This window comes from Mixophyes fleayi, chromosome 3 (genome assembly GCF_038048845.1).
Source record: "Mixophyes fleayi isolate aMixFle1 chromosome 3, aMixFle1.hap1, whole genome shotgun sequence".
NCBI classification, from domain to species: domain Eukaryota; kingdom Metazoa; phylum Chordata; class Amphibia; order Anura; family Limnodynastidae; genus Mixophyes; species Mixophyes fleayi.
In genome coordinates this window covers 136,424,967-136,437,912 of record NC_134404.1, presented here as the reverse complement: position 1 = coordinate 136,437,912, position 12,946 = coordinate 136,424,967, and the positions used below count along the sequence as shown (strand labels likewise).

At 39.8% G+C, this 12,946-nt stretch overlaps 1 protein-coding gene across 2 annotated transcripts in view; it reads left to right on the top strand.

Annotated features, from left to right (window-relative positions):
- Window positions 1-5,836, top strand: part of LOC142144041 (cytochrome P450 2J5-like) — a 39,795-nt gene extending 33,959 nt beyond the window's left edge. For both annotated transcript variants that reach the window (XM_075202403.1, XM_075202402.1), the window contains one exon: window positions 414-5,836. In XM_075202403.1, the coding sequence (XP_075058504.1) occupies window positions 414-482 (69 nt within the window). In that variant the 3' untranslated portion in view covers window positions 483-5,836. The remainder of the gene's footprint in view (window positions 1-413) is intronic.
- Window positions 5,837-12,946: the final 7,110 nt, after the last annotated feature.

Below are 12,946 nucleotides of genomic sequence, written 5' to 3'. Positions count from 1 at the left end.
GTATGAGTGCCTTGATGAATCCACTCTTCAAACATAAGTTCACAAACTAGAACTGAGCCTAGGTTTGTGAAGAAGTATAAAAACCTTAAGTGGTGCAGTGTGAAAAAATTTAAATGTCACATCAAAGTTCAATTTCCTACTAATTTACAACCATGCTTTTCACTAGATTCTCCAATTTTGAGCGTAAAATACTGCTCAGTAGTCTCATTCATGGCTTAAATTAATCAAACTTAAGGAGACTTCGGGACTGTTGAGTGAGTTTCATGTAATGTGCAGTGCAGCATTTCACTATGGTTTTGGGATATAAGTTAGTGAATTTATATGTGCCCATGTGTTCCACCACCCAACTCTTATTTCAAAGAGCTTTGCCTAGTAAATCCTCATTATTTTATTAATGCACTCTTGTCCTGCAGGCCAACGTGTTTGTTTGGGGGAGCAGCTGGCCAGAACTGAGCTATTCATATTCATCTGCAACCTCCTGAGAAAGTTCAGCTTCAGGTTGCCTGAGGGACATCCACAACTTAGACTGGATTATGTTCAAGCAGCCACACTACAACCCCACCCATATCAAATTTGTGCACTTACTAGAGTGTGAGGAAAACATTGGATTTACAGGACTCATCTTAAAATGGGATTTATCTGCACAGCACTGATGATCTGTTAGTAAATTGTGATTGTAAACTGAGATTAGCAGCTGGCTAAAAAGGTACATGAGAAATCAATAGAAATTTATGTGGCACTTGATTTATGTTTATCAATACAACTAACAGTGTTAATTGTTTATTCATAGAAAGTAATATTTTTTCTGTGTTTTGTTTGATTTTTGACTTTGTTAGATTAGATAGTGTGCAGAGGTTAATTGAATTTATATAGAGGTAATTATTATGCTTGTATCTAGTTGTAACTAGTGACCAAGGTTAAACACAGACTTTTAGCAGACTTAATTCAATTCCCCCGAATTTCCACGGCGTGAAAACTATTACCGTTACTACGGTAGTTTTAACCCGGCTTTCTGCTCGCAGCTCGGGGAGCTGCAAGCAAAAGCCGGCATTGAAACTACCATAATAACGGTAATAAACCGCATTATTACCGTAATAACTCGCAGGCTGCGTTACTTTCACCCCTAACGCGGCCAACTGAATTCCCCCTTAGCAGACTTTTAGCAGACTTTCCCAGCTTTAGAGGTAAAGAAGGAACAGATAATTGAAAGTATTTGTATACAATATGACCCTTGCAAGACATGCACTTTTTCTTTTATTACATTCTTTCTTTTCTTTGTTCAAATTTATTAAGTGATGCAATGGTTTGAGAGGCATAGTGTAGGTCTAAAATCTAAGCACCAGCCTAAACCACTGGAATAATTTTAGCACCTGTGTGTGTAACTTTCTACTCTACCAACTTGGCATAGTTATCATCATCATCATCACCATTTATTTATATAGCGCCACTAATTCCGCAGCGCTGTACAGAGAACTCATTCACATCAGTCCCTGCCCCATTGGAGCTTACAGTTTAAATTCCCTAACATACACACAGAGAGAGAGAGAGAGAAACTAGGGTCAATTTTAATAGCAGCCAATTAACCTACCTGTATGTTTTTGGAGTGTGGGAGGAAACCGGAGCACCCGGAGGAAACCCACGCAAACACGGGGAGAACATACAAACTCCACACAGATAAAGCCATGGTTGGGAATTGAACTCATGACCCCAGCGCTGTGAGGCAGTCCACTAAGCCACTGTGCTGCCACATAATAAAGCATAATAAACTGTTATTATGTTAGAAATGCCTCCGTTCTAAGGTTTCTCATCTACTGTGATTCTCCCTCAGGAGTATTGTCTTACAATATTGTCACTTACTGTTATTGAATAAACATTTGAATACATGTATACATGAACAACTTAACCACAGAAAGTTAACAATGCATAGAAAAATCACACTGCAGCTTACACTGGTCATTGTGTAATAGTGCTAGTCATCTTGAGTGGAATTAACAAAAGAAAATGCAAGGCAGCAAAGAGGAAATATATTATATTTACAGCATGGCCACAATGACCTAATGTGGTAGGGGCTAATTTAGAAGCCAGACAAGCCCAGGATTTCTACAAGGGGGGTTCCAAATGCTTGATTTTTTTTGACAATTTGCTACATTAAGCTGGTTACAATCACTTTTTGTGTTGCTTTACTGAAAATATCAAGAATGGATTAATCACTAAGTGTACCACAGTCCTTTATATAAACTAGCCTCTGGTCAACATATGTATTACATTTACTACATTATTATTCTGTAGCTGTGTGGCGCATTTTATAATGTACATGATATGTAGCCGAAGCATGTGTAATCGTGCTGCACCCATCCATCTTCTGGGCCTAGGTCACATTATCCCATTCATCTTCCCTTGTCACACATTATCAGATCATATGTGACAATGGGAGGGAGTTTGTTTGGAATCGTACATTACAAAGGGGGAGTGGTGGGGGAGTATATGGAACAAGGACGAAGTGTGGTGGGCATATGTCCTGTTTGCTCTTCTCTTGCCACATAAGTTACCTACCATTCTCTAATTGCCCCAAGCTACCACAGCACAGATACCGACCTACTGTGGTGTTCAGTTGAGGAGGGCTCTGGTCCTTCCATTGCTGCTGCTCCATATGGGAGGGAACTCTGTGTATAGTGCTGCTGGCTCCCACTGATGACAACACCAGAGCTGTGCACAGACAGCCCACATCATGGAGCACCAGCGTAAGCACCACTTTTAGATGCATACAGCTCTCGCTTCATGGGCATATGTACAGGACATACCTCCCATCTGTCCTGACTATGGGGGACAGTCCCTCAATATCGGAACTGTCCCACCAGAATTGGTATAGTTGGCAGGCTGTGCTGCTCTCTCCTAACCAGTGGTGGATTATAAAAATGGTGTTTAATGGTATATTAAACCCATGTCCCATTGCTTTCCCCAAAGGAGAGTGAACATTATTGTAGGAATCAAAAACATTTTCATTGCTTAAATATCCAAGTGGCCTGTGCTGCAAATATGGTAATTTTACAAATTTCCTAGGTTGCTGTAAAGTTTCCCACATTCTTTGGCAGTCTCAGTTGTTGGGAGAGAGTGATTTTCTGGTGTCTGACAATTAGTTAAGTGAAAATTATATTATATAATTATATTTAATAGCTATAATTTAGTGCTTGCTTATGTTATGTTAAACTGCTTTGATATGCATTATCTATAAATGATGCAGCGTAACCTTGTTTTCCATGGCTATACTTCCCTGTGGCTCATCCATCTTCATCATATCAGTAAACCTACAATGAAGTTCACACCCACTCACACCACTCTATGGTGGAATGGCAATTTGCACATCTAAAAAATAAATGTAGAAGTGTGTGTATAAATGTGGGGGCTAAAGTATCAGACATTGTCCTTGCGTGTCTAGTTTTCAACATTAGGTTAAGATCTGAAATGCCAAGCACTGATGACGACAATGATAAAGTGGTGGAACACAATATATATTATATACTAATGTTAATGTTAATCATATTTGCTTACTTTCCCTGTCTGTGAGACTTCCAAATTAAATCTTAAATCTAGCCAACCAGTGTAGGGTGGCCAATGTGTCCATCATTCCCAAATGTGTTAGTCTCTCACCAGATCCCTTGAAGAGTATACATCTGGTATGTTTGGCTTACATAAACACAATCATGATATGATTTTCTAAGCCTAGGGTACAGTCTAGAGCAGTACGTATAAGGATTTGGACAATAAAAATCATAGCTTTTTACTGATAATCTGTAAGACCTTCATATATCTCTCAATAGGATATTTTGGTAGAATTATGGTTGGAGTGCTGTTCTACCAAGGTGTAACATATACTCTGGAGTTAATGGGTTGAAGGGCACCTTATCCACCTTATCCATTGTATAATCAGAGAAGTAATATGTGTCATTTAATGAACCTATTGCATTGTGAAACTGTGCCACAAAGTTTGAAATGTTAAACATTAACTTGTTTTAGTTCCCTTAACTGTTTTAGTTGTCTGTAGTTATGCCAAACTGATCCGTGGTTTCTTCAGCCCATCAGTGAGGATTCACAATCAATGTACTATTTTAAATACCGATCATTTATACTTTATAATTTATACTTTTGGCTTGAGGAGGAAGTCTGAAGTCAGAGGAAGGTGCCGATGAACAGGTAACAAGATGGAAAGAGAAAAAAACCTTATTGCTTTTATCCCCATCAGTGCAATGCTTGGCTTAGCCTTCCAACTGCTCCTTTACTTGCTTATATTTTAATCAAAGAGATCTTCCTACTACGAAAATCGACTCTGAGTATAGAGTCCAAGCTATTCCAATATTCTGCAGGACATTTTATTATTAACAGTTATTTATATAGCTCCTATCAGATACATTGCACTTTAGAGAGAATATTTAATCATTTACATCAGTCTGTACCCCAGTGGAGTTTACAGTCTAAATTCCAAAGTAAATCCACACATTGCTCCTAGGCATTCAGATAGATTCCAGCTTTCCTCTTAACTTACTATTTTGTTTGTTTGATATCAGCCGTCTTGTGGTGAGACCCTTTTGGGTTCATGGTCTGTAGTCTCCTGGCAGCGGAGTCAAAGTCCTCTTGCAGGGACCACTTATGAAGATTGAGGAGGTCATTAGGCTACTTGCCCCAAAAGAAGTTAGTGCCAATTATCAGAGGCAAGGAAGGTTGACAACCTAGCCTTACATTCAATACAGGAGACATTGCATGGTGATTTATCATTCATTTACACTGTGTGCCTCCTACTCAAAAGAAGAGAAAGAGGGAAGTTCAAAGCAACACAGCCATGAACTTTAGGTTTAACCTCTCTAGGAGATATCGGAGGAAAGGTGAATTACAAGAGCGGAGGAGGAGGGTTGCTACTAATCACGTAATTTTGGCCCCACCCCATGACAAAATGCCACCTTTGCATCATTGTATCATTGGGGGCAGGGCCAAAATGACACGATTCACTGCAAATTGCGTCATGGTCCCCCATCTCACAGGACACAGGAGAATGACCTGTGCAAGCATGATTTATATATATATATATATATTTTTCTGTGAATTGCACTATTCTGTACATAAAGTGGAAAAATGTATACAAATTATGATTATAAGTATTAGGCTGTAGTTGCCAGATGTAAGTAGATCATATGTGCCATGCGTACATGTAGATAGTGAAAATGTATGGAGTGATATTCTGCCAATCACCCCATGTGAGTGGTGTAATGTCAGGGCCTGTTAGTGCAGTTGTCAAAAGTGGTCATTCATTGCCAAAATTTGTAGACATATCTCATAATAATGCAGATTATTATTGGGCATTATGTTTATTGTGTGTCAATACACATACAGCCTATATCCACAGAGGAAATATCCAAAATAATTATGCCTTTAATAGACAAAAATTTTGAAGATATTCAAACTAGGTTTTACCCAGGACGGACCAAAATAGACTCTAACACCATTAGAATACCTTTGTTAGAGCAAAAGTCAAATGGGCAGCACGGTGGCTAAATGGTTAGCACTTCTGCCTTACAGCACTGGGATCAGTGGGATATATCATGGGAGTATGCTTCCTCAGCAATAGAATCACAACAACTCTGACATTCAGCAAAATCTGCAATGGATTTCTGAGATAACAGAGCAGCAAAAACATAACAGAAAAGTTTATGTAAGTGCAGTTAGCGAAGCTGTACTGCACGGGCTCTGGAGCACATTGGAGGATTCTTAGAGCATGTGAAAGATGTTAATGGTTTTATTTGGATTTTAATGATATATCTGCAAATAAAATTCATACACTATATTACGACTTGTGTGTAATGGAAATTTTGTGCTTTACTACATCATATTGCGATTTTGGCTGTTTCAAACCTTTGTCTTTCATATAATTGGAGAGAAGTGTGTTTTTCCCAGAAAAACTATCAAATGAAACGGAACTATCAAGAAAACTATTGGATTGTAGAACTGTGAAATGATTTATCTTTAGTTTATAATTTATTTCATGGTCTGTATTATTGCAATAGTATTGCAATCCATCTGTTTATTGCTTATAGTAGGTCACACTTGCCTACTCTCCGGGAATGTCCAGGAGGCTCCTGAATTTAGGGGAGTCTTCACACTAGCAATGCCACTAATTGTGATATGGAATCACCACATTCCCTCACACACTTGCCAGCTGACAGCAAAAGTTGGTAAGTATGAATTAGAGAACAATAGATACACAAAATAAGGTGCTAAAAAGTAAATGTAATTAAAAAACCTAAATAGTATCTATGTAATCTGCTGCTCTCGAAGACAGGATACTGAAACCTGTATATAGTGTAACAACAACATACAAAGAAATGATGAGAGCACTGATATGCAAAGTTTAACAAATTTATTGCAAATATAAATATAAAACATACAAGACACTGATCGTGCCTGACACAATACTTAAATACCAAGCTTTTATCAGGCAAACACGTTATTGTTCACATTAGTTTAGATGTTTTTTTCCAAAAGATCTAACATCAAATATAAATGTTCCTTTATTTAAGGCTTTGGTATTAAGTTGTTATCCACTTTATAGCTTCATATGACCAATACTGCACAACATGCATGTTGGAATGTGTTTAAATTAGGGATGTGCACCGGCGACATTTGGTGTCTCGTGTTTTGTGTTTTGGATTCGGATTTGCTTGAGGTTTTGGGTTCGGATTTGTTTCGCAAAACACCTGCCGAAAGGTTTTGGTTCGGATTTAAGGTTTTGGATTCGGATTTCTTTTTAAAAAAGCATAAAAAGTAAAAAAATCAAGTTTTTGGGCTTATTTTCACTCCTACGCTATTATTAACCTCAATAACATTCAATAACAATCATTTCCACTAATTTACAGTGTATTCTGAACACCTCACAATATTGTTATTAGTTCAAAACGTTGCAACGAGGTATCTTTCTGGACTGTGTAGTGGAGTGGACCCCACAATATAATAAGAAAACCATCAACTGGTCTTAATTACACCAAAAATTGTACCTGGACTGCGTAGAGGAGTGGTCCCCACAATATAATAAGAAAACCGGCATCAACTGGTCTTAATTACACCAAAAATTGTATCTGGACTGCGTAGAGGAGTGGTCCCCACAATATAATAAGAAAACCGGCATCAACTGGTCTTAATTACACCAACAATTGTATCTGGACTGCGTAGAGGAGTGGTCCCTACAATATAATAAGAAAACCATCAACTGCTCTTAATTACACCAAAAATTGTACCTGGACTGCGTAGAGGAGTGGTCACCACAATATAATAAGAAAACCATCAACTGCTCTTAATTACACCAAAAATTGTACCTTGACTGCGTAGAGGAGTGGTCACCACAATATAATTTAAAAACCCTCAAATGGTCTGAATCCCACCAAAAATTGTACCTGGACTGCGTAGAGGAGTGGTCCCCACAATATAATAAGAAAACCCTCAAATGGTCTGAATCCCACCAAAAATTGTACCTGGACTGCGTAGAGGAGTGGTCCCCACAATATAATAAGAAAACTGGCATCAACTGGTCTTAATTACACCAAAAATTGTATCTGGACTGCGTAGAGGAGTGGTCCCCACAATATAATAAGAAAACCATCAACTGCTCTTAATTACACCAAAAATTGTACCTGGACTGTGTAGAGGAGTGGTCCCCACAATATAATAAGAAAACCGGCATCAACTGGTCTTAATTACACCAAAAATTGTATCTGGACTGCGAGGAGGAGTGGTCCCAACAATATAATAAGAAAACCATCAACTGCTCTTAATTACACCAAAAATTGTACCTGGACTGTGTAGAGGAGTGGTCCCCACAATATAATAAGAAAACCGGCATCAACTGCTCTTAATTACACCAAAAATTGTATCTGCGCTGCGTAGAGGAGTGGTCACCACAATATAATTTAAAAACCCTCAAATGGTCTGAATCCACCCAAAAATTGTACCTGGACTGCGTAGAGGAGTGGTCCCCACAATATAATAAGAAAACCCTCAAATGGTCTGAATCCCACCAAAAATTGTACCTGGACTGCGTAGAGGAGAGGTCCCCACAATATAATAAGAAAACCCTCAAATGGTCTGAATCCCACCAAAAATTGTACCTGGACTGCGTAGAGGAGTGGTCCCCACAATATAATAAGAAAACCGGCATCAACTGGTCTTAATTACACCAAAAATTGTATCTGGACTGCGTAGAGGAGTGGTCCCTACAATATAATAAGAAAACCATCAACTGGTCTTAATTACACCAAAAATTGTACCTGGACTGCGTAGAGGAGTGGTCACCACAATATAATTTAAAAACCCTCAAATGGTCTGAATCCCACCAAAAATTGTACCTGGACTGCGTAGAGGAGTGGTCACCACAATATAATTTAAAAACCCTCAAATGGTCTGAATCCAACCAAAATTTGTATCTGGACTGCGTAGAGGAGTGGTCCCCACAATATAATAAGAAAACCGGCATCAACTGGTCTTAATTACACCAAAAATTGTATCTGGACTGTGTAGAGGAGTGGTCCCTACAATATAATAAGAAAATCATCAACTGGTCTTAATTACACCAAAAATTGTATCTGGACTGCGTAGAGGAGTGGTCCCTACAATATAATTAAAAAACCCACAACGGGTCTGAATTCCAAAAAAAAAGTTTCTTGACTGCGTAGTGGGGTGGCCCCGGTACACAATTTTTCACCGGGGCCACAATATAATTAAAAAACCCTCCACGGGTCTGAATTCTACCAAAAAAGTTTATGGACTGCATAGTGTAGTGTTCCCCACAATATTATTTAAAAATTTTGCAACAGTCAACGTTGTTTAATATCTGATACACCTCTATCTGGACTGCATAGTGGAGTGGCACCGGTACTAAATTTGGTACCGGGGCCACAATACCTCCTCCAACTTCCAAGTGTAGTGTTTATAACATATAAACACTACAGTAGTTCTAGCACATCAATACCTCTTGTTTTAAATTATGACAGGGCATTTTACTTTTGGTTTAATTTTTTGAATTTGTTGACATTTTGTTTTACTTTTTGAACATGGCAAACGACTGTTGAATGGTCACATAATGCCAAAAAAAGAGTTGCAAGATGGAATTGTCCTTGGGCCCTCCCACCCACCCTTATGTTGTTGAAATAGGACATGCACACTTTAACAAACCAATCATTTCAGCGACAGGGCCTACCAAACAACTGTGGCTGAAATGATTGGTTTGTTTGGGCCCCCACACCAAAAAAAGCCTGTAATACACAATGTTGCCTGCCTTTGCACGAGCAGCCGTTTTGTAGATGCTGCTACTGATGCAGCTGTTGCTGTTGCTGCGGAAGGGGATGCATCTCCCCAGTGGGCTGTCACAGTCATATAGTCCTTAGTTTACCCAGAAACACTTGTCCACATGTCCGTGGTTAAGTGGACAGTGGGTACAACCGCATTTTTTAGAGCACTGAGGACACTTGGTCGTACTTCTCTGTACATTTTTGGTATCGCCTGCCTAGTGAAGTGGAATCTCGACGGGATTTGGTACCGGGGACACAATACCTCCATCAACCCTCTAAATCCAACTCCACTGATGGCGGACACCGGGCGCATGTCTAACACCAACATAGCAGTTACAGCCGCAGTTATACGCTTTGCAATAGGGTGACTACTATCGTATTTTGTGGTCATGGCAAACGACTGTTGGACGGTCAATTGTTTTGTGAAAGACTTAGCGGTCTTACGACTTCCCCTCTGGGAAGATGACCGACTAACAGCAGCAACAGCAGCAGTGGCAGTAGTAGGCGCACCGCTGCAGGATTCCTCGGATGAATCCCATATTGAAGAGCACTCAGTCTGGCTGCTGATTAGGGCTGCAGGACTGAATCTGATGGAGATCGTGGAGGAAGTTGACGAGGAGGGTGTTGCTGGTGTGTATCCAACTGGACCACGGGATTTAGGTGTCCCTGTACCGATGACGGTCCTAGCCCCAGTTCCTGAACTAACCACTGAACTATGAAGGTTATTCAGGTGACGTATAAGGGAGGATGTCCCTAGGTGGGCAAGATCCTTACCCCTGCTTATTTGAGCTTTACATAAGCTACATATGACAATACAATTGTTGTCCGGATTGGGATAGAAATAACTCCAGACCGAAGAGGTGCATTTTTTGGTCTTCTGACCCGGCATGACAATGGGCTTTTTAATCCCATGGACATCAGCTGTTTCCCCCACTGCTGCCTCATTTACAATAACCACATCAGCATCATCATCATAAAGTTCCTCCACACCGCCAGCTACATCAATAGCCTCCTCCCGAGCCACCTCTTCCCATACAGTGATGGGAAGGTCAGGCTTCACAACCACCAACACCCTTGGACTCGCCTTGGGGATTTGTGATAATGTCTCTTTAGAAGGCAGAGTTGTTTGCTGTGTTGTTGCTGACAGCATAACTCTCTTAAATTTTTTGTAGAGGGGGGAGGAGAAGGGCTTAGTTCCTTGGGTGAAGCTGAACCACTAGTCATGAACACGGGCCAGGGACTAATCCGTTCCTTGCCACTGCGTGTCTTAAATGGCATATTGGGAACTTTACGTTTCTCCGCAGATGATTTTAAGTTTCTCTTTTTGCTACTTTTACTTAACTTGGGCTTTTTGGATTTTACATGCCCTGTACTAGGAGATTGGGCATCGGGCTTGGAAGACGACGTTGATGGCATTTCATCGTCTATGTCATGACTAGTGGCAGCAGCTTCAGCATTAGGAGGAAGTGGGTCTTGATCTTTCCCTACTTTATCCTCCAAATTTTTGGTCTCCATTATATGTAGCACAAGATACTGCAGAATGTGTGAACTTAGTAATATTGCAGTACCAATGGACTTATACTGCTGGATTGGTTTTGCAAATTTTGTTATAATTACTTTTTTTTAAAAAAAAAAAATTGTATTTTTTTTTATAAGTTTTTTTTTATTTTTTAAAAATTTGGGAATAATGGGGAAATAACTATGCCCTTAGAAGCACAGAGCACAGGACGCAGCACAGGACCCAGCAGTACCACTGAACTCAGAAGGACAGAGCACAGGACACAGCACCACTGGACTGATACTGCAGAATGTGTGAACTTTGTAATATTGCAGTACCACTGGACTTTTACTGCTGAATGTGTGAACTTGGTAATATTGCAGTACCAATGGACTTATACTGCAGGATTGGTTTTGCAAATTTTGTTGTAATTAATTTTTTTTTTAATTATTTTTTTGTATTTTTTTTTTATAACTTTTTTTAAATTTTTTTGAAAATGGGGAATAATGGGGAAATAACTATGCCCTTAAAAGGACAGAGCACAGGACACAGCACCACTGGACTGAACAGGACACAGCACAGGACCCAGCAGCACCACTGAACTCAGGACAGAGCACAGGACACAGCACCACTGGACTGATACTTCAGAATGTGTGAACTTTGTAATATTGCAGTACCACTGGACTTTTACTGCTGAATGCGTGAATTTGCTAATATTGCAGTACCAATGGACTTATACTGCAGGATTGGTTTTGCAAATTTTGTTGTAATTAATTTTTTTTTTAATTATTTTTTTGTATAACTTTTTTTTAATTTTTTTGAAAATGGGGAATAATGGGGAAATAACTATGCCCTTAGAAGGACAGAGCACAGGACACAGCACCACTGGACTGAACAGGACACAGCACAGGACCCAGCAGCACCACTGAACTCAGAAGGACAGAGCACAGGACACAGCACCACTGGACTGATACTGCAGAATGTGTGAACTTTGTAATATTGCAGTACCACTGGACTTTTACTGCTGAATGTGTGAACTTGGTAATATTGCAGTACCAATGGACTTATACTGCAGGATTGGTTTTGTAAATTTTGTTGTAATTAATTTTTTTTTTTATTATTTTTTTGTATAACTTTTTTTTAATGTTTTTGAAAATGGGGAATAATGGGGAAATAACTATGCCCTTAGAAGGACAGAGCACAGGACACAGCACCACTGGACTGAACAGGACACAGCACAGGACCCAGCAGCACCACTGAACTCAAAATTGACAAAGCACAGCACACAGCACCACTGGACTGATACTGCAGAACACAGCACAGCACAGAACTAAACAGCACAGCACGAGATCTACCAGGACAGAGGACCACCTAACACACCCTCCCTCTACCCTGATCAATGCCCGAGTGAAGATGGCGGCGACTAGCGGGGAATTTATAGGATCCGAGTATCGTGATATCCGACAGCGGGATTATGACTCCGAGCCTCGGTTTCAGGTTTTCATTTGGCACCAATACCCGGATCTGTCTCGGATCGGAAACGTTCGGGTGGGCTCGGATTCACGAAATCCGAGTGCGCTCATCTCTAGTTTAAATCACCGAACTTAGTTGGTAAATACAGCTTTCATAGCAGCATGATGCTATATTAAATAGAAATAAGAATTTCAAGATTCCCTATCCTAGCTTAACAGTTCCAGATACTTAGCTGTAGGTATCCTCCACGTCTGCAGGAGCAGACACACTACCGCATGTGGAATACGAAGTTAGCCTCTAAAACAGCACTCTCATCTCTTGTAAGTATGAATTAGGTACAGACATGAGGAGGTCTATGGGGGCAATGATAAGTGCTGGTAAACAGGTTAATGACGGAAAAAATCTCTGCTTTTTCAAACGTTAACCCTTTGCTAATTAAGAAAATGTGGTGAAAGAGCATTTTAACTGTTTCCTTTTGGCCTTTACCATTTATTAAATAGATCCCATAATCTGTGAACGAACAGTAAAGAGGTGCTGAAATATATATAAATTACGTGTGATTTTTTTTTTTTTAGCACCGTGTCTATGTTATATATTGGTGGCGAAGATCTAGCATCACTGAGATCTATCCTAATAAGTAAACGGTCAC